This window comes from Chrysemys picta, chromosome 9 (assembly GCF_011386835.1).
Source record: "Chrysemys picta bellii isolate R12L10 chromosome 9, ASM1138683v2, whole genome shotgun sequence".
Lineage (NCBI taxonomy): Eukaryota > Metazoa > Chordata > Testudines > Emydidae > Chrysemys > Chrysemys picta.
The window spans coordinates 47,727,453-47,754,726 of NC_088799.1; the positions used below are offsets into that span (position 1 = coordinate 47,727,453).

General features: G+C 47.8%; 1 protein-coding gene across 5 annotated transcripts in view; it reads right to left on the minus strand.

The window, feature by feature from the left end:
- INPP5D (inositol polyphosphate-5-phosphatase D) overlaps positions 1 to 27,274 on the minus strand; it is a 78,294-nt gene that overhangs the window by 22,153 nt on the left and 28,867 nt on the right. For all 5 annotated transcript variants that reach the window (XM_065556141.1, XM_008174953.4, XM_065556142.1 and 2 more), the window contains exons 3-10: positions 15,705 to 15,855; positions 11,030 to 11,201; positions 9,458 to 9,598; positions 4,155 to 4,242; positions 3,288 to 3,368; positions 3,031 to 3,102; positions 2,587 to 2,710; positions 358 to 464 (exon numbers count right to left, since the gene is read on the minus strand). In XM_065556141.1, the coding sequence (XP_065412213.1) occupies positions 358 to 464; positions 2,587 to 2,710; positions 3,031 to 3,102; positions 3,288 to 3,368; positions 4,155 to 4,242; positions 9,458 to 9,598; positions 11,030 to 11,201; positions 15,705 to 15,855 (936 nt within the window). The remainder of the gene's footprint in view (positions 1 to 357; positions 465 to 2,586; positions 2,711 to 3,030; positions 3,103 to 3,287; positions 3,369 to 4,154; positions 4,243 to 9,457; positions 9,599 to 11,029; positions 11,202 to 15,704; positions 15,856 to 27,274) is intronic.

A 27,274-nucleotide genomic window follows, 5' to 3' on the forward strand; every position in this document is an offset into this window, starting at 1 on the left:
CCTAGTCTAGACAAGCGGGATTCAAGGCTGGTGAATGATTCTGGTGTAATTCTCCATGACTGACTCCTGCCTTTTGCCAGCCACTGAGCATCCAATGAATGGCGCAGCCCTAATCTGCCTCCTTCCCTTTCCCAGACCTTCATTGGTATAGCAGGGGTTATTATTGCACTGTTGCTGCACATGTCCTCCATTCTCTCCTGCATTTGCTGGATGCTCCCACATTATATGATCAATCTCACTTATGCAGAGCAGATTAAAATCCTATAAATGCCCTGGTTAGTCCTGTGCCAAGGATCATTGCCCTCAGGCCCATCCCGGTGCTCCTGGGATAAAGTGAGGAAAGACATTGTCGTGTACCTTAGAGTCAGCGAAAACATATTCTTTCCGCTGCGTTTTCTCTCTTTCAGTCTCCAATACGATCACCAGTTTGTTAGGGAACTTCTGGGACTTGATGAGCTGCAGAACTAAGCAGAGGCTGGTGGTCAACTGCAGAAACCAGAGTCCCAGAAACTGTATCTGCAGAAACCAGAGTCCCAGAGAAATCCTCCTCTGCTCACTAGAACTGGCCGCAGGAAGCAGCATGCTCCCAGAGATTACTCATTCAGAAATCTGAGGCTCTCTTTGCCCTGCATTGGGAGACCCCCGCTGAGCACACATTCCTGTCAATTCCAGCGCCGCCCAGAGGATTCAGGGGGCCTGGGGCAAAGCGGGGGAGTGGACATACTCACTGGGCAGTGCTCTGAGTCTGCAGCGGCGGGTCCTTCAGTTGCTCCGTGTCTTCGGCAGCACTGAAGGGCCCCCCGCTGCCGAAATGCCGCCGAAGACCCGGACCGCCACTGGGTAAGTAAAAATTAAAAAGGCACCTCTAGCCAGGAAAGGGATTCTCGGCCAGGGCTCACAGGGCCCCTGCAGGGCTTGGGGCAAATTGCCCCACTTGCCCCCCCTCTGGGCGGCCCTGGTCAATTCTGCCTCTGAAAAAGGGTTTATACAGAGCCTGGAACCAAAAATATGGCAAAGATGGTTTCAGTGGCTTCAGCACTGAGACCCACCAACAGTACTTCAGCTCTAATAACTGTTCCTGATGTGCAGGGACTGCAATTGTTGCTAGGCCTCTATGGGACACATGGGGGAAGGAGGAGAGCTCCTCTTGTGCAGCAGTACCAGAGACAATCTGGTCCTTTAAGTCTGGTCATTTCTCAGCGTTTTGATTAGTTCTGTTCAGCTGGTCAGTGTAGTGCTCTCACACAGCTGTTGGAATGGCTCAGCAGAAATAACATGCAGGTGCAGTCAGCAAGGGACTTTCCTCCAGGGGTTACATTTATACCCTGAAATCAAGAGTCACAAATAGCTCCTTCTGCCTGGTGTTCAACCCAACCTCGTGCCCTTTCTGCATCCCAAGCAGACAATTTATACTCCTTCCTGTGAGCGTCTGTGGAAGGGAAGGTGAAAGCTGATCTGATGATGAAGATGGTTCGGTCCCATGTACATCAGCAGCTAAGCAATTCTGAACTCCAGCTGGAGAAAATCAGCTGTGGAGGTGTAGCTCAAAACTATGGTCAGTAATGAGTCGTTTTCCTAGAGAGGATGGAGCCTGAGTTGATAGTTCTGCCTCTGCTAATCTCTGCAGTGTTTGGAGTTAGAGGCCAGAGGGGAATTGGAAAAATAACTTTTCCCTAATAAAAAGCTTTCACCAATTGTTTTAGCAGGGACCTAAGCAGGGATAAAGAGAACTGTTTTAAATGGGCTTTCACAGCAAACAAACAACTACCACTGCTCTCCCCTAATGACACTAACACCATGGCTACACTGCAGGTGCTACAGCAGCATAGTTATGGCATTGTGTAGGTTACAGCGACCAAAGAAGTTTTTCTGTCACTGTAGGAACTCTACCTACCCGAGCAACAGCAGCTAGGTCAACGGAAGCATTCGTCTGCCAACCTAGCAGCATCTACACCAGGGATGAGGTGGGTCTAGCTACAGCACTCTGGGGTATGGATTTTTCACACCCTGAACGCCATAGCAATGTTGACCTAAATTGTGCAGACCAAGCCCAAGTAACAAACCTGACAGCAGTACAAACAGCCACTGGCTGAGCACTGATCTTGAGAGCAAGGACACGAATGCCTTCTCAAGACGTTACTTTTCCAAACAGACTCTTTTGTGGGTTCAGCATACCTAGGAAAGAGATGGACTCACACCAGTTTTGGCCTAACATCTCTGAGATGTTTATAGCTTTGCGGCCTATCTCCTTGATCTATACTAGGCAGAAATTGGAAATACCTTTGATCAAGGGACGCTGTTTTCCTTGCAGACATGCTGCCATTGTCTTAACTTAACTGAAAGCGATGGGACTGTAAACTAACTCTCAGAAAGAGCCATTTACCACAGCATTGACTTCCCATTCACTGAAAACTGCCTTGGAGACAAGCAATCTAGGTTTACTGGTGCCTTGCAGTAGAACCAAACTCTCAGCGTAACAGACTAATATACACATTGGACCAAACCTTGCTCCCACTGAAGTCAATGACAAAATTCCCATTGGGATCTAGAGGACTAACCCCTTATTTGTGACTCAGGGTAACTTACTTTTCTTATGGTTATAGAACTTGTCTTCAGGACCATCCTTGGCTTTCTTAATAATCAATTTCCCCAGCTCCACATCAACTTTGAGGTGTATTTTCTGGGAAATTCCTAGAGAATCTGCTTTCACCTATTGGAAAAGGGAGAGATTTCTCATAAGCCATTTTTCTAAACCTCAGTCAATTGTACTAGGAAAAGCAATACCTAAATCAATGCACAGAGAAACATCTGTATGACCTGACCCACTTACATCACTCCAAACAGAGAGCTTTAAGACATGGCCCCTACTATAGTACCATAGAGCACCAAGGGACCCCAGGCACTGAGATATAACTGTATTATCTCTACTGTAGCAGAGCATAGTATCCAGAAACTTAAGACACCGAGACATTCCTACATGTCTTGTGTTCTTCTGTAGTATGATAAGCATTGCTGACAAAGTCTATTTACCTCAAAGGTTACAGGAGGGATGAGAGAACGCCGATGTGTTGAATCAGGTCCTTCAATCAACAGTGTTTTCACCTGTAAAAATTCATGCATATGGGTATTTATTTGGTGACTCTACACTTCACTTGAGGGGGATCAGAAAAGGGAGTAATAAAGGCATCGCAGGAGAATTCTCATTACAGAGGTGGATTTCACTGATGATGAAAGAAGCATAAATAAAGCCAGAAGCATGGGAACACAAGATAGTTATACATCTCTACCTTTTCTTCAGCCGAGGACAGCAAAGAGATCAGTTGATTGAGCTTCAACACAACATTGACTGGACTGGCTTCCCCAAGCAACTGGTAACAATAGCATTAAAAAAAGAAGAAGAAAAAAGAGAGAGAGAGAGAGAACCATGAGTACCAGACCCAAAGAAGCTCAGAGTTCACACCACCTTCCAGAAACAGCTGTTAGCTGCAGTGTGTTTTACGTCATCTAAGTTTAATCTGTAACGTGAAGCACAGTGGCACAGAATGTGACCTAACGTGCAGGAAAGTTGGGCTGGTGGGAAGACAACCTTGCCAACCCAGTACATAGGTCAGAGGAGGCTGGACGCGCAGAAGAGTTGGATGGTTGATGACAGAAAGACAGATTTGTATTACTGGGCCATGGGTTGAACATGCAGATTGGACTTCTGGTTTTCTGGGCCGCAGGACAGAAGAGGTTGGACACAGGATCGAGGTGGCTTGGTGGAAGGAGGGAAGCGTTTGTCACAAAAAGACACTGACCATCCAGAGGAGTTAAGCTGATGGAAGGACAAATTTGCAATTCTGGGTCACAGGCTGATGGAGGTTGGAAGTAGGAATGACTGAGACACTTTGCTGCACTCTCTCTTTGGGACAGGGGGATGGGAGAGAGTAGAGAAGACTATGAGCTAGCTGAATCAGTGGTTAAATAACTCACTGTGTGCCCAGTGCACTGCAGCCAGAAACAAGCTAAAGAGAACAAAAGTGTTAACCCATCATCTAAATTCATGGTCATTGTTGTGTCCCAAGCTCAGAAAGGCCTCCCTCCCCCGTCTGTGCCTGACAGACACTATCACTCCTCCTTGGCCGCCTTTCCCCACTTCTTCCAGTAGAACTTACTTGAGAACGCTGATGGATACCAGGGGGCAGCTGCTGGTCAAACACCTTCTGGATGGACTCCAGGGAAGGGAGAGTCCGAGATGCTTCACTGAGAATACAAAGACATGTCAAAGGTCACTGCAGGGTTTGTGTGGGGAATCTGGGGCAAGGTCACATGGGACAACGAAAGAAGGATAAAGCACAAAACCAGTTAATGATGCATAGTCAGTATGGAGTGATTGTGGGTGTCTACACTGCATTAGGGGGGTGAATGCAGCATGGGTAGACAGAACCACGCGAGCTTTATTCTAGCTAGCGCAGCTAAGAATAGCAGTGAAGATGTAGTGGCCTGGCTTCAACCTGAGTATATCCCCAAGCTGCCCAGCAAACTCCTACAGCTCACGCTGAAGCCCTTGCCACCCCACCTATGCTGCTATTCATAGACATGCCAGCTAGATTAAAGCTAGTGTGGGTATGCAAGCCTGAGCTGCAGTCACACCTCTGATTGCAGTCTAGACATACCCAGTGAGGTCAGTGCCAACCCTGAAAGATCAGGACAGCGCAGCAGGGTTAGGATGTCAGCTAATGCACCAGCAACAGCTCATTTGAACAGAACTCCTTACAGCTCCAGAAGCTGGGGCAGCACAGTACCACCAGTGAAGGAGGAAATACACAGATATATTTTTCAACAAATGCAATAAGGGGACGAGTGGAACTGTGGATGTAAAATGAACCAGGCTTTAATTTCCTAAATTCAAATCAAGGGTAGGTTACAAATGAAATGAATTTAGTGAGCCCAGAGGATGCTTGTCCACAAAATCTTTGTGCGAACTTGGCACAAATGTCACTGTCTGCTAATGACCAGACTTAGTACTGGCAGAGCAGCTAGGTGACGGTCCTGCAGGCCAAGATGAACATGGAGAACAATGCGGCATTGTGCCTAATTAGTAGCCAGCACTAACAAGTCCCCTCACTGTTATAGGTACGAATGCACCAGTTTCTCCATCTAGTTCTCTGGAAAAGGTGCTACAGTGAGCATGTGGTCTCTGAAAATCAAGCTACTTATTTAGGTGCCTAAATGTGTATTCAATGGCCTAAGCTAGGCACCTACATTTGAAATTTCAGCCTAAGTGACTTGCCAAGGTCATCCAGGAAGTCTGTGGTGGAACTGGGAGCCCAGCCCTCCTAGGCTCTCAGTTCTGTGTCACAAAACTGTTCTGCTTTGAACCTTTTAAGTTATCCTATCCTCCCTAAGACTCCCATTAACATCAGCGGACTTTAGTTCAGGCCCTGTCAGAAAAGAGGTGGTATTAGAAGCACTGGGAGAAATTCTACTAGACAAACCACTAGGAAACAATTAGAATATATCTACTTTGAAGCGATGTGCAGCACAGACCGTACATTTCTGAACAACGGCAACCACAGAAAAACCCGCTGCTTGGCCGTTTCTTACGTGAGAATGGCCCTCTCTGAGGCCCTTTACCATGAAGTGCAGCTTAATGTAACGCACAGTTCAGACTTGAGGAAGAATGCAGAAGGGTATTTACTGGCATTTGTGCTCAACCAAACCACAAAGTGGTTTTAATTACATTCACACCTCTTTGGTTTTCTTCCTTTGAACTGCTGTGTGAGTAAAATTTTATTCATGAGAATCTTCACAGGAAGTGTCACAAACACTTCTGTCCATCTGTATTTGCATAAGTATTGGCGCCAGAAGTGTTTGAGCAGCCATCTTAAAAGCTCCTTGTGGGAGTCATGCAATCAGAGAGCAGAAATAACACCATGTAATTTAGGTGACCGATCATGTAGGGATGATGAAGTGATTGCCTGAAACAACAGTCAAGCTGAACAGCTCACAAATAACTCGCACTGTGAAATATGTCCACCCAAACCCTTTAAGGAATTCTGAATGAGGAATATCTCCTCATACATCTGCAGGAAGATCCGTGGCTGTGCTGGCACAAAGTTCCCCTAAAGTTCCCCCTAAAGCTTTTCTCAGCCCACCGAGGATTCCCCCTGACTATGGGAATCTCTGGGAGAGGTTCAGCCACTGTTCTTGCAGCCTCCCTGCCCCTCCCTACACCTCCGCTCCTGAGGCAGAGTACTTGGCCTGGGTATCCTTACAGCCTGGTGACTCTGGAGACCAGTAGTAGCTGTTGCAGTTGAAAACAACCTTCAGACTGCTCTAATTCATGCTAGGAGTTGGCCCTTTGCGGAGCTGGCTAAGGAGCAGGGGAGTCAGGGGCGTAAAAGGTACTCTACAGCCCTTCCGTGCTCCCGCTCAGCTATGTGGAGTGCTCCTTAGCCACAGCTCAGATGCTGGCCCTGCATTTCTTGATGGGTAACTCGTGGGTGATCTCAGCCTTTACACTGAATGCGGTGTCACCTGGGTCTGACAACGGCTATCCCTGGACTATATGCAATGTTGATGTAGCCATGTTGGTCTCAGGATATTAGAGAGACAAGGTGGGTGATGTGATATCTTTTACTGGACCAACTTCTGAAAGAGACAAGCTTTTGAGCTGACACAGAGCTCTCCTTAAAGTCTTCAGGTCACCCGAAGAAGAGCTCTGTGTCAGCTCAGAAGCTTGTCTCTTTCACCAAGAGAAGCTGGTCCAGTAAAAGATGATATCTCACCCGTCCCTAAACTATGTGAGATTAGAGGGGGCAAGAGAGAGACATTATACAATTAAAGATAGGGCATTAGTGCCAATTGAGTCTGCGATTTGCAATTTTTCCCCTCCCCAAGGCTTTGTGAAAATAATAAAAGGTACTGAATCCAGTTAAGAAAAAGAAAACACAGATGTCTGAGAAACAGCCTGAGAACTAGCTGCAAATTTCAGGCTGAATCCCTCAATGCAGCTGGGAAAGAAGCTGAGGTGAATGAAACCTAAAATTAGGTAATGTCACAGAACAAATTAAATTTCAGCATCTTGATAGGGGGATTCAGCTAGAGAGGCTGCAAGCTATCGCAGAGATTAAGGGAGCTACATAAAGCAATTAAGTGCCCAGATATTTGAAAATTAGTAAATTACGGGAGAATGCTGGGTTCTATGGCTGGAATGCACACACTCCTGAGAAAATCTGATCTGCAGGAGAGAGGTTTATTAGAGAAAGCTGATTGATATGGAAGTCAAAGAAGGAGAAACGGCCTAAAGTTATTAGGAATTCACAGGAAAATTGAGAAGGCAAATCCACCAAAATGAAATGATACCGAGATTATTGGTACAGATTTTGGCAGGAAATTGCAGGGGGGAGAAGGAATTGGATGGGATATATCAAATCCATTCCATTTTCAAACAGCCAGTCAGCTCAATGGGCTGATTTTGAAAGTCTCTTACTACTTGAGCAATGCAAACTGAGTACGTGACCAGAACTTGATCCAAAGCCCATTGAAATCAGTGGGAGTTTTTCCACTGACTTCATTGGATTTTAGATCAAGTCCCCTTCATGAGAAAGAATCCTGCATTTCCATGTGGGAAATTGCATATGCAAATTGGTCAATTATACATATAATTAGCCATCTCCATGCTGTGGGTGATTGCCCATGAAAAGAATTGCATTTGCTGCACCTCACCTATCACACAGGTCTTTGAAAATCTGCCCTGTTAGACTAATTATATTAAGATGTCATTAGTTCCCAGGATAACAACAGATTAATCCATAAATATATGCCGCTAAACAAGGGGTGGAAGCTGGGGCTAATTGTCTGTTGGTGCAACTCCACTGATGTCAATGGACTTTCACCGGTAGAGAATTTGGCCTGGTAATGTTTGAAGTGGGCACTAGATTTTCTGTGCCCTCTCACTACAAATGTTAAAGGGATGCTGACAATTGAAAGAGCAGCTTTGATGCTTGAGAACATTTGATATCAGTAGGTTTTCTTTTTTAAGACTTTCTTATCCCCTTGAAGGGCGATGAGGGGTACAAAAGCATAGATAGCACAAAGTAGCGATGCGTTAGAGCTCCCTTCTGGGAAAAAACAGCCTGGCCTTCATTGGAATAACAGTATAGCCCTATCTGAGACAGTTTAGCAATGGAAAAGATTCAGTCCTGATTTTGCTGACTGTGGGATCCCATTATTCAGGGTTTGCTAATAACTGAGCACATGGGACCTTCCCCTCCATGGCTGTAGAGAACTGAAACCCAGCTGAGGGGCACAGAAAGGGAAGTGCTGGTTCTGCAGCATCATACCTCCCACTCCCCGACCTCCCTGGGGACCCTGGGGAGGGCTGGATTCAGGCCTACGGAGCAGGGGAATGCACAATGAGCCAATCCTCAAATGGTGTAACTTGATAACTCCAGTCACTTCAACTGAGCCACACCAATTTACACCAGCTGAGGATCTGGCCCATCCTCCTCCCCGCAGCTCTGTGGGAATTCCATTCGCAAGTTAGTGCTCAGTGAATCGATATTAGTTCTTGGGCGCATCTGCCCATGTTTTCGACCTTTCTTCTAATTTGTGGGGGTGAGTTCCAGGTGCTGGAGGGGCAGTACCCCTGCCTGCACTGCTCCACGGGAGCCTAGCTGCCAAGGAGCTGGTGTGGAAAAGGGTGCTGTGGGCCCCTGAGCCAGCGTGGAGGTACAGGACCTCTCTGTTGATGGTCAGGCATCCAGATGCTCTCCCTGGGATCTGAGGGCTGAGCCCCTTGTTTGTTTCAGAGTAGGGAGGAAGCTCGAGGAGCAATCAGATCCCGACCGGTACTTGGGCTTTTGCTGGGTATGGGCTCTGGATAGGGAAGGGGTACTTGTAATGGAAACCATGCTAGAGTAGGGGCCTGTTTCTCTGCTCACTCCACCTGGACTATGTTAACTGATTTCAGTAAAATCACCCCAGGTTCTCCCTGCTGTAACTGAGAGGAGAGTCGGGGTTTGGAGAGAATAGTCATGCAGCAATATGTGGGGGGTTTTATATATGACTTTTACTTGATGATTCTGGAGGTGCCATTTATATCTGTTCCTAAGCTATTCAGCTAATCCTTTAATGCATTTTGGCTTTGTTTCTTTCTAAACAAAATATAAAATAAATAATACTCTGTTAACTGAAACCACCACCAGCAAAATCTTACCTGCTACAGCTGTGTCTTTCAGGCAGATTTAATGTCCCAGGGCCAGAATCTCAGGCGGCGTAAATCATCTGACCCTCACTGGAGCATGAGCATCTGGCCTTTAACCCCATAGGCCATGAGACCGTTGTCTTACTACCCGTTTTTAAGGATAAGCAGTTTTGCTGTGCTGGAAATATGGGTTCACAATTCAAATAGCACCTGCCTTTGGCAGTGTTGTGACATTATATTGGCTTCTCTGAAAATTAGGCTCGTTACCTGAAGAGCCCTTTGCAGAGCACTGTGAGCAGTTTCTTCAGCTGTGGGAGACTGCTGGAGCCCATCTGCACCATCTCAAAGTCGCTGGTGATGTGAACTCGCAGATAATCCTGGATTAACTTGAGGTGTTCCTCAGAAACGCTGTGAAAAAGACTGACGCAGGTAAGGAAACCAGCTTCCCCGCTACCGTCCCCAACCATCAGGCAGCTGAGTTCTGACTGAAGCAGAAAGCTCCACAGCTAAGACATACTCCTGTGTGGCTTGCCTTGTTCTTCAATGTCAATATTCCCTTCTAAGTGGGGGGGGGGAATGGAATTCTTAGACTTTGCCTGGGGATTCCCCACTGCAATAGGATGAATGCTGCCCTGGTGTGGGAGATAAGCAGTTGCAGTCATGACTGAGAGGTAGCCATGGTGGGGGGTGATTAGTAAGGTTTGGGTGTGGTGGAGAGGCTGGCGGCTGACAGCCTGGGAGTGTTGGGGGAGCCAGGACCTTTGTTCATGTCTCCATGGCTGACTCCTTTTTCAAAGCTTCTGCCTCAGACAAAGCCTGATTAGAAGCTGAAAGCAGAGGCTGGACTGGAAGCTTCAGCTGGGTCCTTGATGAGTGGGGATTGGCACCTCTACCCGTGCTGAGGGATGAAGCAGTCGAAGTTTACTGGCTGTTTCATCCCTCAGCAAGTGCAGAAAGTTCTGACTGGCTGCTCTTTTCCAAGGAGGCAGATGGAACAGCGAAGGCAGCCAATCAAAATAGATATCTCCCAGCCTGCCACCTACCCAGCCTGCCAGTCAGCCATCCAGCCCCCTGTCCTACCTCCCTGACAGAACACCAAACTAGCTTCCCTTTGCTGTAACTTGCTCCCCCAGCCCTGGCCCATAGACACATGTCCTGATTTTTAACTCTGAGGATCTGGTCACCCTAGATGTCACCAGTTTCCTCCAATGCTTGAATGGGTATCCAGATTCAACAGGCTACCACGTGCGTGATGTATTTAGACAGCCATATACTTAGACGGGGCCAGACCCTCAGCTGGCATAAATCAGCGTAACTCCATTGAAACCAATGATGACTTTCCAATTTGCACATGTTAAGGATCTAGCCCACGATATCTATGGTTTAGGCACATGATTTCAATTCTAGTCTCTCTCCAATATTATCTTACCGTACATGAGGAAACATCTCCATGGGGGAGGTCAGTACATTGTTTTATACTTCAAGAGAACATTTCTTCCATGCCAGAGCATGAGCGCTACCTTAAGGAGTAGCCACTGTATTATTTTAATGTCTAAGAGAGAATGGACTTGATTCTGACTTCCCTTTAATTGTGTAAATCAGGAGTAACTCCTCTGAAGCCCATGGAGTTACACTGGGGTAAAATGAGTGTGAGATTAGACGCAGGCCCCACAGCCCCTCTCCCACAATAGAGTGCACTGACATAGCTGTAATATCAGTGACATCTTTCCCAAACGCAGCGCCTTACCAACTCCCGAGAGGGCTTCAATGCTGATTCTATTGTCCTGGTTATTGCCCATCTATCTACGTTTCTGGGGGCAGCGAATGACCAGAGCTCACCTGCTGGTGTCCTGGGACTGCAGCCGCTGAAGTAGCGTCTCAGAAAGGGACAGTTTGCTGACTTCTGCTACCTTGGAATTTTCATTCAGAGGAGACGCTTCTTTCATCTCGCTTGCTGGGAGTGCCACCAGGTAGGGTCGTGGGGGTAATATGGGTGGGGTTGGTACAGGGTCTGACATGAAGGAAGGGAAACAAAGTAATTTTGGCAACACACCTAGACCACTTGCCTCCCATTCTGACCCACAATATCATCTGCATCACAGTGGCAGTCAGTGCAAAATCCATCCAGATTAACTGGCCTGCAATCGCTGAACTGAAAAGATCTAAACTTCATCAGATCAGACCTTGATATTGATAAGGGCCCAATTCTGTTCCCACTGAACTCAATGGTGTGGTGTAGTAGGCTGAGTTGAGGGCTGTGAACCCAGAATGCATTAGCAATGATCCTGGGCTCTGGCACTGGCTTATTGAATAGACTTGGTCAAGTCACTTAACTTAAATTTCCCAATCATTGTGAAGATTGATTAACATTTGTGCAGTGTTTTGAAAATGTGCATGTGCTATATCATGGCTAGGTATCATTATTATTATAGTGGGTCGTCAGTGGAGTGGGACAGTGCCCAGGACCTACATGGGAGAGGGAGATGTATAAGGGGCTACATCTCCGCCAAATACAGACAGACTCACAGATTTAACTTCAGTCCACAGTAACTGAACTTAGTTCAGGTTAAGTGAGTTTAGCAATCTCCATCCTATTCCTCATTTGTTCATAACAAAAAAAAGGGCTGGGCGCTGACATGATTAGCAGCTTCTCCAGGCACAGAACTCCAGTATTTGAGTTCCTACATCTCCATGGCAGGCACAGTGCAAGGAGAAGCAGTTTGGGGAGAGTACCAAGAGGTTGAGAACGGGCAGCTAAAATTAGTAAATATGTCCAGAGAAAGGAAATAATAACGAATGCTAAATGTAAATAAACCTCTTCCATTTAATGCAGTATGGTGACCTGAGTAGCCTCCCTTGTCACAGGGGCATTCAGTGCATTCATCGCAGCTGAAAACTCCTTCCACTCTCCAGCTTAGGCCCCCCCCCAAAGCCGTGCCATTCAATTCGACAGCACTCTGTCTCTTTGGTGGGAAGTGGCTATAGCTGCACTTAACCCAATGATATTCACCCTTGTTAACAATCGCCCATCACTTTGTAATGCACATAGTACTTGGTTGTACTTAAAAATAAGAGAGTGATGCTTATTTTCATGAAAAGAATGGTCCATAGCTCCTGTGCACATTGTGACTCAAAGAGAGAAAGAAATAATGAGCAACAGCATGACTGATTGGTGCTGCAATTAGATCAATACCTCCATGCTTAGATACCACAGGGATAGAAGACTTAACAATGAAACGTATATGACAAAGACATCCTCTAGGCTTTCATATGGCTCTAGAATGATCGTACCTAAGCACCTTATAAAACTGAATTGTGGGTGTGACTGGCCTTACGAAAAGATCACATTTTCACTTCTCTTCCTCTAGCCCAGGGGTTCTCAAACTGGGGGTCGGGTCCCCTCAGGGGGTCGCAAGGTTATTACATGGGGGGTTGCGAGCTGCAGCCTCCACCCCAAACCCCGCTTTGCCTCCAACATTTATAATGGTGCTAAATATATTTTAAAGTGTTTTTAATTTATAAGGGGAGGAGGGGTCGCACTCAGAGGCTTGCTATGTGAAAGGGGTCATCAGTACAAAAGTTTGAGAACCACTGCTCTAGCCAGAGGCAAGTAGAGTGGCAACAAGAACTTTTTTTCAACTTCCTGCCCTTCTGTTTATTCTTCTTCCTGCACTTCTCTCCCCCATTCTGAGAGCTGGCCAGAAAATGAGAAAATAACTAATAGTTTTGCAAAAAGTGGGGTCACTTTCTCATTGAAATTTCACTGTCAATATTTTCCAGCCCCCACGAGATCAGTGAGATTGTGTGTGTGTGTGTGTGCGTGCGCGTGAGCACAATGGGAAGGCTATGTCAAAGAGGTTTTATCCTGAAGATAATCAGGTTCATGGTCATGCTCAGCATTTCTAGACAGACAAAAGAGGAGAGAAAGGATGGTCCAGTGGTTACAGCACTAGCCTGGGTCTCAGGCACCCTGGGTTTGAGTCCCTGCTATGGAGTCTAGGTGCCCTGGCTGCTCAGGAGCTGTGTGGGAAGGCTAGCAAGAAAACCGGCAGGTTTTCCATTGGAACCTTGTCTGGTTTCTGGTGGTATTTAATCAAAATAACATAGACCCATGGAATGTCTAGATTTTGAAGAATCAGCACATTCTAATAAAAATAATGGCTAGTCAAAATGTTTCTGATCAGCACTGTATAGAACCCTTAACTCCACAGACAGCTACTAGGGTCCTCACTTTCACATCTCTTTTGGAGGGGAGAACCCCATGAAGCAGTGCAGTAATCTCTCTCCTCTCCTCCAGGACTGCTCTTCACGTAGAGCACTCAGCCAAAACCAAAGTCCTCCCGTGGGACTGACCCGTGATGGCAAACATCAAAGATGCAGGCTCAAACTGGCCTGCGATGCCATGATCCTGTCCTAGTGGTATGGAACATGAATCTTCCAGACACAGCAGAAAGGGCAGCTAATGTGCCTCTGCACAGAATGTGGCTCATTCCCGGGGAGCGTGTAGAAGGTGGGGGCAGCCAATATAACCCACTGCTTGATTCTGCTCTTAGTGCGGGACAGAACCATTTGCAGCAGCTGACAGAACAAACTAAAAATACGAATAAGTGCCACAGATATTCTATACCATAGACCTTCTTCCCCCAGCTCCAGGGAACTGTATGCGGCACCATGGGATAGGTGCAACAATCCACAGCCCTACAATGCTTGCAGGGGGTCTTGTATATGGAGACAGTGCAACGTGTACATGCAAAACAAGGCAGCTAGCAAGGATGTCCTGCACTGCTGTAGCTTGTAACATTGCAGCGTTGTAGTATATACATAGGTGGAGTCCATGATTTCCTTTCTTTCTTAAACCTGACAAACGGAGGTCAGCCATCCTCGCGCTACCTGTTTCCCCATCCTCAGTCAGAAGGAAATCCGACAGCAGGTCCCTTGAACCACGTTACGTCAGAAAATCCACTACTGACACTGTGGGCCTGGTGATGGAAATCCCGAATCAGGAGGCGAGTACCAGGTCCAGCCAGGACCTTCTCACCCAACTGTCTACGAGGTAGTAGTAAAGGAACCATCACTGTAGTATCGAAGCACCCCTGGACAAGCTCATAATTGTTAGAAATATTCTCCATAGCACAGAGGTATAAAGGTTATGTCTGCACAGCAATGGCAGCCTAGGGTTAGTAGATTCAAGTTGGCTGTGTGTGTCAGGGAACCCTGGGCTTGAGCATCTACACTGCATTTTAATCTTGGGTTAAGGATATTCTGACCCCTGCTCGAACCTACGGCTCTGGCATCCACATTGCAGAGCACAGACCTGAGTCACAGTAACCCTCTCTCAGAGTGCCAAGTGCACCCTGCACCCCACCCCAAGTGTCGACACTCTAGCCCTACAAGTGTGGTGCACTATGGGAAAACTCTATTGCCTGCTTCCTAATTGTGACAGTGCTATAGATGGGACTCAGGTGCCCATAAGGGCAGCGTGCACCAAAATCTGGCTGTGCTCCTGTGTCCAGGAAGCAGCTTTCTTTGCAAAAAGCTTCTTTTGATCATTCTCCCTTGCAAACCCTGCAGGCTCTCCGATAGTGTCCTTACAGACTGGTGTTCACCAGATAATGGCTTAACGCTGACCTGAGGTGCTGCCATTTGCAAAGGGACGAGTGGCTTCCATTTGCAATAGAGTGCAATAGACTGCATCACAGATTGTTGGCATAGAGAGGACTAAGGGATACCTCCGGAGGACATCCAGGACCCAGGTTATGCTGGGGCCACGCATACAGGAAAGCAATAGGGCTCAGACCCTAGGTCTCAGCTTAACACAGACTTGGACCCTCCAACCCTGCAGGGCCCTGAGCCCCTAGGTTCAAGCCCTAGGTTAACACAACCGGTGTGTGGATGCAAGAGGGGTTAGGCTTGAGCCCAGGCTCGAGCCCAGGCTTACATTGCTGTATAGCAGCGGTTCTCAAACTTCATTGCACTGCGACTCCCTTCTGACAACAAAAATTATGACATGACCCCAGGAGTGGGGACTGAAGCCTGAACCCCTTTGAGCCCTGCTATCTGGGGGCGGGGGGGGGGGGGCAAAGGACAAGCCACACCACCCCGGGCATGGGGGGCCAAAGCCAAATGCCAAGGGCTTCAATCCAGGGCTGGCGGGCTGTAACCTCAGCTCTGCTGCCCAGGGCTGACACCCCTTGGCTTTGGTTCTGGGCCCCAGCAAGTCTAAGCCAGCCCTGGTGACCACATTAAAACAGGGTCGTGACTCACTTTGGGGTCCCGAATCACAGTCTGAGAACTGCTGCTGAATAGACATACCCAAAGGGGCCTGATTGTCAGAGGCCCTGAGCACTCATACCTCCTAATGCAGTCAATAGGAGTCGCAGGCACATAGCACTGCTGAGAATCAAGCTGAGAAACTCCAAGAAAACACCTGCCAACACTCCCATCATCTCCAGCACACATCAAGTCTGTTTCACTCCAGGGTCCAAACCATCCACCTTTCCCCTGGATTTCTTACCCGCATCCTCCTCTGGTTCATCAGCTGCCTCCTCCTCTTCCCGTTGGACAGGATATCTCAGGTGCCATACCAGACCCATGTTCTCCTTCTTGTAAAACTCTATCAGTTCGTCCAAGTTGTCGAAGTACTTCACTGGAACGCCTTCCGACGCCTGAAACCCACAGAACACAGACATTGGCAAACATCGCTGTGGATCGTTCCTACCACGGAAATGTCACTCCTCACTGGAGACAAAGCAAAGAAAGAGAGAGAAAAAATCGACTACTACTGTCCAGAGAAAGGCAGCCCAGCTTTCAGCATGTACCTGACCACAGGCTTCTGTGCAGAACAGCTCACACAATATAAACACAAACAGATATGTACGTCAGCAAAAACAGCAACCTCAAAGATTCAGTGAAGCCAAGTGGAAGAGATCCCACTTCTATGGCCACTGAATTTTAAAGTGTGTTTGGCTTCAGAGCGACAAAGATCTATAAAAGCAGAAGTTTTGATAGGATCAATTCTCATACTTACTGAGAGCAAGGAGCACGGTAGGAATCTCCCTTCACTTTCAGATTGCAAGAGAAACACAATCAAATGTGCCTATTAGTATTCCTTTCAGTATTCAAATAACTAGGCTTAATTAGGCTCAAATAAATGGGCCAGCAAACCATTGAAATTTTCAAAGTTTTAAGGTTAAAATGTTGACACTTGAGTGTCTCGAATTAGTTTTCTAAGTCCATATTTAGGAATTTAAATCAAGTGACCTGATTTTCAGAGGTGCATCAACCACAACCTTGGGCTTGTCAGCTGGGACTCCAAAAGGATTATCTCTGTTTTTAAAAAGTCTGATTTTATTTGGAAAGAAATGTTAAAATGTTCAAGTCCCACAAAGATGAAGGTGACTTCAAGCTCTGACTGATGCCTGTGAGATACTATAGTGGGGTGTCCACAAAGCTGGGTTGCTATTTAGGCAAGAACAGAGAATGACCACACATCTCATTTTGCTGTCACCCACTCAGCATGTGTTGCACAAAGAGAGTCATGAGCTGATAGAGCCTGTGTTAGAGGCATCTTTAAGAAGATCCAGGCACCATGGACACAGTGTATTTCATGATGCCCTTATTCACTATTGTGGCTAAGGTCACTTTTCAAGAAGATCTCTTGCTGGTTGAAATTCTGCAGAAAGTTCAAAATTGCTATGCTGGAACTCCCAGCAATGAGAGCCAATGCTGGCCTTTATGTCTGAAAACATATCTTTAGGGATAGGAAATGTTCTGGGGTCTTTAGAGGCAAAGCTACAGAACAATCAGATCATAAGAACGGCCATACTGGGTCAGACCAAAGGTCCATCTAGCCCAGTATCCTGTCTTCTGACAGTGGCCAATGCCAGGTGCCCCTGAGGGAATTAATAGAACAGATAATCATCAAGTGTCACCCTGTTGCCCATTCCCAGCTTCTGGCAAACAGAGGCTAGGGCAGGGATAGGCAACCTATGGCGCACGTGCCAAAGGTGGTACGCAAGCTGATTTTCAGTGGCACTCACACTGCCTGGGTCCTGGCTACCGGTCCGGGGGACTCTGCATTTTAATTTCATTTTAAATGAAGCTTCTTAAACATTTTTAAAACCTTATTTACTTTACATACAACAATAGTTTAGTTATATATTATAAGACTTATAGAAAGAGACCTTCTAAAAACATTAAAATGTATGACTGGCACGCGAAACCTTAAATTAGAGTGAATAAATGAAGACTCAGCACACCACTTCTGAAAGGTTGCCAACCCCTGGGCTAGGGACACTATCCTTGCTAATAGCCATCGATTGATCGCTATGCCTGAAGCTGCCAATTAATTGAGGAATGTCAGATCCCCCAGGCTACAGCAGCCACCATTCATGTGGTCCCAGCGTTTTGCCTCCACATTGAGACCTAGTGATATAAAATCATTGGCTCACTGTGGCAGTACACAGATTGCCAATCCTCTATACCACCCTATACAGGTAGCAAGCAAGGATGAAAAGGAGACACCTGTGTCAGCAGCTGCCTCTATAGTTACACTCCAGGACCATTAGATAGCAGTGCATAAGCATGTTCAATACAGATTTTAAGCGCCAATCCAAATGCTTTTCATGGTCTATTCTTCCTGGTGGAAATACAGTTCTCGTTTGTCCTGTAGTACAGCAGTGGCAGATCGCGGGCTTTCTGAAATCATAACAAGCCCACACACATACACGCAGCAGGGCCTGATGCAAACAGGAGAGAGTAGCCTTTGTGTAGATGATTTCCAGCTCCATTAGGTTACTTTCTACTGGCTTAAAGGGGACCATGAGCAACACACATTTGTGAACACAGTCCCAGTGAGCACTCAATAGCAACAGCAGACAGTGCTAGCGGGAGGCAAGACTAGAAGAGCTATTCTGTCTGATTTGCCCTAGATTTCACACCATTTATTCCTTAAGTAGTAGGAATTTACCTAAATTTGAAATAAATTGCTACAGAGTCTTCTGGACAGTCTCAGATTGGTGGTGGCTGCGGCACATTAATCTAGTTTTCAAACTTTTGCTTTTATCATTATTAACATACATGAGCTTTCCATACATGTTTTAACAAATCCTTGTCATTAACTGTACGTGTGGCTTTTAACAGACCCATTTGGGTTTGGTCAGCCTCGGATTCTTATCTGCATATGTATTTTGTTCAAGGGGCACTAGGTTATATTAAATCAAGAACAAACTTAAACACATAGGACCAAGTGAGAGTCAAATACAGACAAATCAAGAGTTTGAACATGAGAAACAATGGTACAAACCCCAACAAGCAGGATGACCTCACCACGACATTAAGCAATGGGCTCTTTGTCTGGCTTGTTGGAGAACAAGTGTTGCTCCTTTAAGGGCTATAGAGCCAAAGAATTACCTGCTATGTGGTGGGCATCTCCATACCAGGTCAGCTCCCATCCCTGAGGCAGGAAGAGTGGGGAGATTACTTATGCCCACATCTGTGCAGCAAAAGCACTATTTCTGAAACACCTTTAGAGAATCCCAGCCATAACAAGATCTCATCTTGATTCCTCTGAGAGAATGAGTGAGACCACAGCCCAGAAATTAGGGGAGCAATGTTTTCAATATCGAGCAAACACATCTGAAGGTTTGGCTGCCCGTGAAGAAGTGATCAGGACGTGTTATTCCTAGTGTACATAACTATATTTTAAATAAGGTTACCATTTAAGATTGTTTCCCTCTTGATTACTAAAACATTTCCTCTGCTCTGAGATTCCAGTTGTTATTATCTTCTCCTAACTGGAACAACCTACTAGACCCTGAGTTTTTGGCCAGTTGCTCAGATCAAATGGAGTAACATTATCAGGACAGTAGAAGCTAGGCACCCAGCCATGGATCAGGACCCTATTGTGCTAGGTGCTGTACAAACACAGACAGACCAAAAGAACAGTCCAATCCCAAAGAGCTAACACATGAAGTATAAGGCAAGAGGGAACAGGTGGAAACAGTCAGACGGGGCAAGCACAACGAAACAATTAGGCAACTGTTAAAAAGGAGCGCTGGAAATGGCTACCCATTAAAATGACACCCTGAAAAGCTAACCCATGCAACACATGCTGAGCAACATCATCACCTGCATCATCTTGTCCCACTGAGTTTAATCCATCTGTGATTAAAATGACACATACACCTCCTTTTCTATAATAAAGATGAAACCAAAATAAACACCCAAGCACAGGCAAACAACGGACCAGATCTTCACTCTACGAAACATAATAGAACAGTGCTTAGAATGGCAATGGCAACTCTACATAAATTTCATAGACTTTGAGAAGCTTTTGATAGCATTCACAGGACCAGCCTATGGAGCATTCTGTGGGCATATGAAAATCCTTTCCGTATAATCTACCTCATCAAAAGCTTCTATTTCAACTTTACATGCAGTGATGATCACAGTAAGTTCAGTTTTGAAGTCAAAACAGGAGTACGTCGGGGTGTGTCATGTCTGCAATCCTCTTCAACATTGCCATTGACTGGGTAATGCAGCGTACAACAGAAGACATGCCAGGAGGCATTAAATGGACACTCTTCTCATCCCTTGAAGACATGGACTTCGCAGATGATGTCACTACCCTATCACATACCCAACACCATATACAAGAAAAAACAACTCGACTCAATGCATTCAGCCAGCAAATTGGACTGAAAATCTACCGCAATAAGAGAGATATCGGGACCTTTAGTATTGCCTCACTATCACCAGTACGGATAGAGGATTATGTTCTGACCAGTGTAGAAACATTCACATACTTGGGCAGCACCATCAGCCAGGACTGTCGAACAAGCCAGGATATCCGGAACAAAATCAATAAAGCCAGGAACACCTTCAGGAGCTTAAATGCAGTCTGGAAATCATCAAAATATACCACCAAAACCAAACTCGAGATTTATCAGAGCTGCGTACTTTCAACACTACTTTATAGTGCAGAATGCTGGGGAATGAGAAAGTATGACATGTCAAAACTGTCTTCATTCCATACAACTTGCCTCAGAAAAATGCTCCGTATCTTTTGGCCCAGAACAATCTCAAACCAAGATCTATTGACACAGTGCAGCCAAGAGGATCTGAGCACCATCATTGCCGGAGGCATTGGAGATGGATCGGTCATGTGCTTCGGATGGAAACTGATTCCATCACCAGAGTAGCAATAAGATGGACACCTGAAGGCAAGCGAAAACGAGGCTGCCTGAAAACAACATGGTGAAGAGCTGTGAAAGCTGAGCTGAAAAACCTGGGGCACAGCTGGGGAACCACTGAAAGACTTGCCAGAAACAGACAGGAGAGGAAGAGCTTCGTCACTGCCCTAAACACCAGAGGTGTAATAGGAACATGATCATGATGACGACGACAGGCAAACAATCAGGTCTGTGCCATCCTCGTCTTATTGCTTAGCTTTATAAATGTGCATCAACCCTCAAATACGTTTAGCACTAGACATTACAAAAAAACCCTCTGAGAAATTACCTGAGGGGAGAAGAGAGCACTGCTGTTTGGATATGGGGAGCTCATTGCAAATGTACCAAGTATTTCACACTTATTTTCTCACTTGCTCACAAAGGGCTAGCATTGAAGGGTTGTGCAGAGGAGCTAGATGGTAATGGGAAACCTCCAGGAGGCATTGAGTCAGCCAGGATGTTTCCGGGGCACGCCCAGAAAGTGCATGCTGCAGTGGTCTCTTTGCCAGTCTAGAAGCATGGGTGCTCTCTCACCTGTGCCAACCAGTGCCACCTCTTAGCCAATGGCGCTGGGGAGTCAGGTCCCCATTCCCACCCATTTTGACTTGACCTACACTAGTATTCTTCTTCCAGGTCCCCACTGTTGCACTACCATAGATCCTGTGTCATGGGCAGTAGCAAGCTAGCGTAGACAAGTAACTGGTCTCAACTACTCTAGACCTGCTCCAATTACCTTGGAGGATTGGAGTAGGATAGTGACATCGGGATCATCAGAGAGCAAGGGGTTAAAATAGAAAGATTAAACAAGAAACAGCACTGATCCTCGCAAGAGGGCCAAGGTTTGCCATCCTCTCCTTCCATGGAGATGCTTTACTATCCAAGTTCTCTCCCATCCCTCTCACTCTCCAGGTCCTCGCAAGCTTTCTCCTGCCCTCCTCCACTCCACTTGCTCCCAAGTCCTCTCCTGCACTCCTAGATCCCCTCTAAATGGCCTTCCATTCTGCCCTAGGAGTTTCCCCATCCTCTCCCTCAACACCTGGGCTCTGCCTAGCTCTCTCCTGTCCCACAACTGGCCCTAGAACTTTCCATCTCTCGCCTACATCCTTTGCCTCCCCTGAGCAATCTCTTCCCTCCTCTCCACCCTGACTTCCCCAAGCATTGTCCTCTGCCCCTCAGCTCCATCTGCTTCCCTGGTCCCTGGCATCTCAGTGTTTCAAGAAGTAAACTGTACCCTGCAAAGCTCTCTTCCCAGGGGCTGCTCTCTTTGGGCCAAATCCAGGCCTGGGATATAGGAAGAGGAAGGGCTGAATTTAGCTCCTCCTGCTGCCAAGTGTGGGTCACTTCCTCAAGACTTCCTAGTCTACATGGTAACCACAGAAAGCACTCAGCAGTAGGGTGGCTAGGTGTCCAGTTTTTGACCGGAAAGTCTGGTCGAAAAGGGGACCTGACCATGTCCCATCAGATCTACTGAACAGATACCCAAAGTCTGGTTACTGCGGGTGAGGGAGGTGGGGAGGAGCCAAGTCATCAACCGCTCCAACCCCTACTCAGCCGGGGCTGACTCCTACCTATGTTGGGCGGCTGCAGCTCCCAGCCCCAGCGTTGCGGGCAAGTCCCTCCTGACCCAGGTAGAGAGGGGGGAGAGAAGGGAAGAGCAGCGAGCGATGGGGGAGGGAGAAAGAGAAGCGAATGGGAGCAGGGCCTCAGGTGGGAGGGGCAGGGCAGGAACGGGACCTCAGGGGAAGAGGCTGGGCAGGGATGAGGCCTGGAGGGAAGGGGTGGGGCAGGGATGGGAAGGAGAGGTTCTGGCACTCCTGCTGGAGTGTCCGGTTTTTAAATATTACAAAGTTGGCAACCCTACTCAGCAGCAACCCCTGCTCCCCCTTGCGCTGGTGTGCAGGAGGGCATGCTGATATCATCCAACAGACCCCTCCCTCACCTCCAGAGCGTTCACTCCTCTGGTAACTCCTCGGCCCTCCACAAGGGCTGCACTGGCAGACCCTGTCCAAACCCCTCAGTGCTTGAAATCAAAGGAAGCAGATTCCCTACTATACACTCTGGCACTACAGAGAGGAGGGCATTGGCTGGAGCACACATCACCAGTTTTACAGCAAGACTTCTGCAGAGAGCTAAACATCTGGCCTGAACAGCTGAAAAGAGACAGCAAAAACTGTAGTAAGGAAAAGGGGAACCGGAGGGACTGGAGCCTGTGGGCTGCCCACTGTCCAACCACAAACGAGGGGCTGGGGAAACTTGGGCCTGCACAGCAACCAGTCACAACAGTTGGCTCCAATCCACCCCAGAGCGAAGAAAACCGCCACCACTGCAGAATCCCCCCGAAACTGCCACGTATCAGTTTTACCATCTAAGGAGCAATATTATTTGCAAATACTTTGAAAGGATGAAGACCGTGGTCAACAACGTTGCTCCCCTGGCACAACGGAACTCTCTACACTGGGGGTAAAGCTTGTCAGGGGGCAGTCTCAGGCCCCCCAGGAAATAAGGACCAAACCTTCCCACATTCCACTTCAAATACAAGGCACATTTATTTGACCTGCCTTCTCTCTCATAAATTCTGTAGAACCCCTATTTTATTAACTAATTGGAGATTGAGGGTTCATAGCATAGAATATCCCAAAATGACCCTGGGTATGATACATCAGTTGCACTATAGAGCACTGAAGTGCTTTCTTGTCAACATGCAAACCACTGCAAAGTGACTTCCCATACACTGACGGCACTGGAACGCAAGGGGATGTCGACTTGTTCTTCATTGACAGGACTTTCATTATGTGATTTTTTTTCCCTCTCAGGAAAAATCATTCCTAGAATTGGTCATTCATAAGACTGGTATTCGTAAAATCAAGGTTATACCGTACATCACAACAGGTGCATATGTTAAAAAAATCCCTAACAAACCAAGACACTCCACTGCACACACTTCTAGTCATGTCGTTTGATGCATTACTTGAAGGTGCTCAGATATACCGCGCACCACCACCATAGTATAAGAACCTAGATCGATCAGAATAGAAGGCCTATAATTCAGCTCCCTGTCCTGCTGGGATACTGAGTAGTCCCAGAGACACTGATCAGTTGCTGATTGACTGGGGCTGTGTCAGAGAATTGCAGAGCTGAAGAGTAAGTAATGTCACAGATTAAGAAATAAAGAAATCATTATGCAATCTGTAGCTATGTTCAGCCTCTTGTTCAGGTTTCTGGAGAGGTTAATCTAAAGGCTGGCCTAACAACTCCCACTGCCAAAGGGCAATGAAAGCAACATATTGCTGGGACATATGTTTCAAGTCACACTTGAATTTGTGTGAAAGGATCACAGGTTGGAGAGGAAAAGCAGAAGTAGATAGTAAAATGTACTCCTGGCACTAAGTCTCTCAGCATCTGGGCTCCAAAGAGCATTAGAAAAAAAATTATTGACTTTACACTTTGAACAAACTTCCATGGGAGAACGGAGCTGCATAGCAAGGACCAGCCAGAGGGAAATATTAACTTCATACACATCTGTTCTGGTTTTTGAAATGAGGAACAGAAATGAAAATGGGCAATGCAAGCAGAAGTGAGTGATCTATAGCAGCCGAAAACAAGATGGGCCTGTGGCTGATAGCACGAGTTCTTATTTTTAGAATGCGCACGTGCACCTCTTCTCCCCACTCCCATATACACACACAGTTTACCAGGCAGATTCAAATTGATGTTCATCACCTGTGACTCCCTCTTCAAACCTACTGTTCCCTCTTTGCCCGGGATTGTGCTAACTTCTTCAAGGAGAAGATCAATAAGAACCAATATGACTTTTCTTTTCATCCCTCCTTCCTCTCCTCCCAAAACCCTTTCCTCCTTCTCCCCAGACATACTTGGAGGTCTCTTACCTACTTTTAACCCCTCCATCTGTCCCTTTGGCTCCAGAGCCTCCTGGCTTTCTTTACCCTTGTTTCCCCTCCCCCTTCCTATAGGCATCTTCTTGTATCTCTCATCCTCCAGAAAACTACTCTCCGTCCTACATGTCTTTTCAGTCATTGTCCTATCTCCCTTCTCCTCTAAGCTCACTGAACAATTGCTTATATCTACTGTCTCTAGTCACTCCTGGATCTTGGAGTCAAAGGAAGCAGACTCCCTAGTATACATTCTGGCACTACAGAGAGGCGGGCATTGGCTGCACTGCCATACACTCTAATGTAGCTTCTGTTGTTCTTCTTCGAGTGATTGCGCATATCAATTCCAGTTAGGTGTGTGCGTGTGCCAAGTGCACGGATGTCAGAAACTTTTCCCTTAGCAGCTACCCGTCGGGCCGGCTGGAGAGCCCCCTGGAATGGCGCCGATATGGTGTTCTATATAAGACCCTTCCGGCCCAACCCCTCCTCAGTTCCTTCTTACCGCCTGTGATGGTTGTTGGAATAGTGGTTTCTTGTCTTATCAAGTGCTCCACTTATCCCTAGCGTTCTCTTATCTTCATTGTTGGTTAATTGTTAGTTGTTAATTGTTATCAGTTAGTGTTAAGTGTTCATATAGCGTAAGTGTAGTTTAGCAGTTGAGAGCAGTCTTGTCAACAACTGCCCTCCAGGGCTCTGGGGCATGCCGTCCCAGGGCTTCAAGCCCTGCAAGTCTTGCAATAAGCCCATGCCTACGGGCGACCCCCACGATTCCTGTCTTAGGTGTCTGGGGGAGGGCCATCAAGCGGACAAGTGCAGAATTTGTAAGGCGTTCAAGCCTCGGACACGTAAAGAGAGGGAGATTCGTCTTAAGCAACTCCTCATGGAGTCTGCCTTGCGGCCTTCCCAAAACGTGGGCCTGCACGCCTCGGTGCGGAGTGCCCCTCCAGCAGTGCCGTCTCTGGTACCGCAAAAGATCCCGCGCTCATCTCGGGACCGGTGATCTCCCGTGCCCTAAAAACGCCCGCCTCGGCACCGCTCCCATTCCCCGGTGGCTGGCAAAAAGCAAGCGGTGGGAGGACCCCCTGTTAGGGTCGAAACAGTTGTCCCGGTCCCGACTGAGCAAGACTCCAACCAAGCCTCTAGGCAGGACAAGGCCGCTTTGCCCAGATCCCTTCATGCCAGCCCTGCACAAGTGACGGTGCAAGTGGAAGAGATCACACTACCTTCCATGCCGGATACCTTCGAAGCCACCAGAGGGCTTATCGAAATGACGGCTCCGATGCCTCCGGCCCCAGCACCGGCACTGGCCTGAGTCCCGGTGCCATCCAGGGGCAAACCGGCGATGTTCGGACTGTCAGACATCAGACTACCATTTCCATCCCGCTCGGAGTCCCGGCTCCGTTCTGAGTCCCAGCACCGTCCCAGGTACTGGTCTGACTCACGGCACTGGCCAGACTCGCAGCGCTGGTCCTGCGGTCCTGATCCTCAGAGCCATTCCTGCTCCAAGTCACGTTTGACTGCTAGATCATGGTCCCGCTCGAGGTCCAGGCCAAGATCGGCGACCTCGCGGCACCGTTTGGACCGATGCAGTGTGGGTCTCCGATCCCCGTGTCAACAATCGCCACGGCACCGCTCCACGGCCCGCTATCGATCGACATCTCGGCACCGCTCTCCATCGTGGCACCGCTCCCAGTCGCGGCACCGGTCACCTGGAAGGTGCTCTTCATCGCGGCACCGCTCATCAACCTGGCACCGCTTACCAGCCCGGCGCTGTTCATCATTGCGGCACCGCTCACCAGCCCAGCACCGCTCATCATCGCGGCACCGCTCTACTGCCCGGAACCGCTCATCATCGCGGCACCGTTCACTGCCATGGCACCGGTTGCAATCAGGCTCCCGGTGCCGATCCCCGCATGACCCGCGCCTACCAAGAGACTCGGTGTCTCCTCTGCTCCACTCGCACACCGCTCCCCCTTGGCGGTCACGCTCTCAGACCCCCTCTGGCAGGTCGGAGAGAGCATCAGGGGCCTCTGACATCCCCCAGTTGGGCCCAGACCCCCCAGCGTCCAACTCGCAGCCCCAATGGCAATTTTGGACCCCATGCGCATACCACCAAGCCCAGGGCACTCCCCCAGTTGCCCGGCCGCTATCAGGGTTGAGCACTTGGCCCCCTGAGGCAACCCTCAGCCGTCCTCCGCCAGACCCGGACTAACCTGCGGAGCCAGCACCTGTGGTAGGGGCTACCCCAGGTCCCCAAGAGGAACCACCCACGGCTGACCAGGACACTACCTCCACACCGGTCCTTCCAGTGGAGTCGTCTTTGTCCTCCCCAATGAGGCTGTGACTGGAACGTCCACGTCTGGTCCACCCCTGATGGACTTTAGGGTCCTTCAAGAACTATTGAGGCGCGTAGCCCTCAATATGAACCTCCAAATTGAGGCAGTTGTGGAGGAAGAGGACCCAATAGTGGACATTCTAGGCCCGGAGGGGCCTTCACGGGTGGCCCTCCCCATGAATAAGACCATCCAGAACAATGCCAAGTCTCTCCCGGCCTCCATCCCTCCCACAGCTAAGGGGGTAGGAAGAAAGTACTTTATGCCCAGCAGGGGTTACGAATACCTTTTTACCCACCCCAGTCCATGCTCGCTTGTGGTGAACGCCAAGGAAAGGCAGGGTCAACAAGGGCCGGCTCCCAAATCAAAGGATGCTAAGTGGCTATACCTTTTTGGGAGAAAAATTTATTCTACTGGGGATCTCTCACTGCGGATCGCTAATCAGCTAGCGATCCTCAGTAGGTACAATTTTAACTCTTGGTCTGCGGTCCTCAAATTTCAAGATCTTCTCCCATTGCTGAGGAGGGTAAATTGATTGCTCGGACCTCCCTCCATCCCTTGATGCTGCGGCTGCACGCACTCTGGCATCAGGTATCCACTCTACAGAAACTAAAGTCTCTAATGACTTGT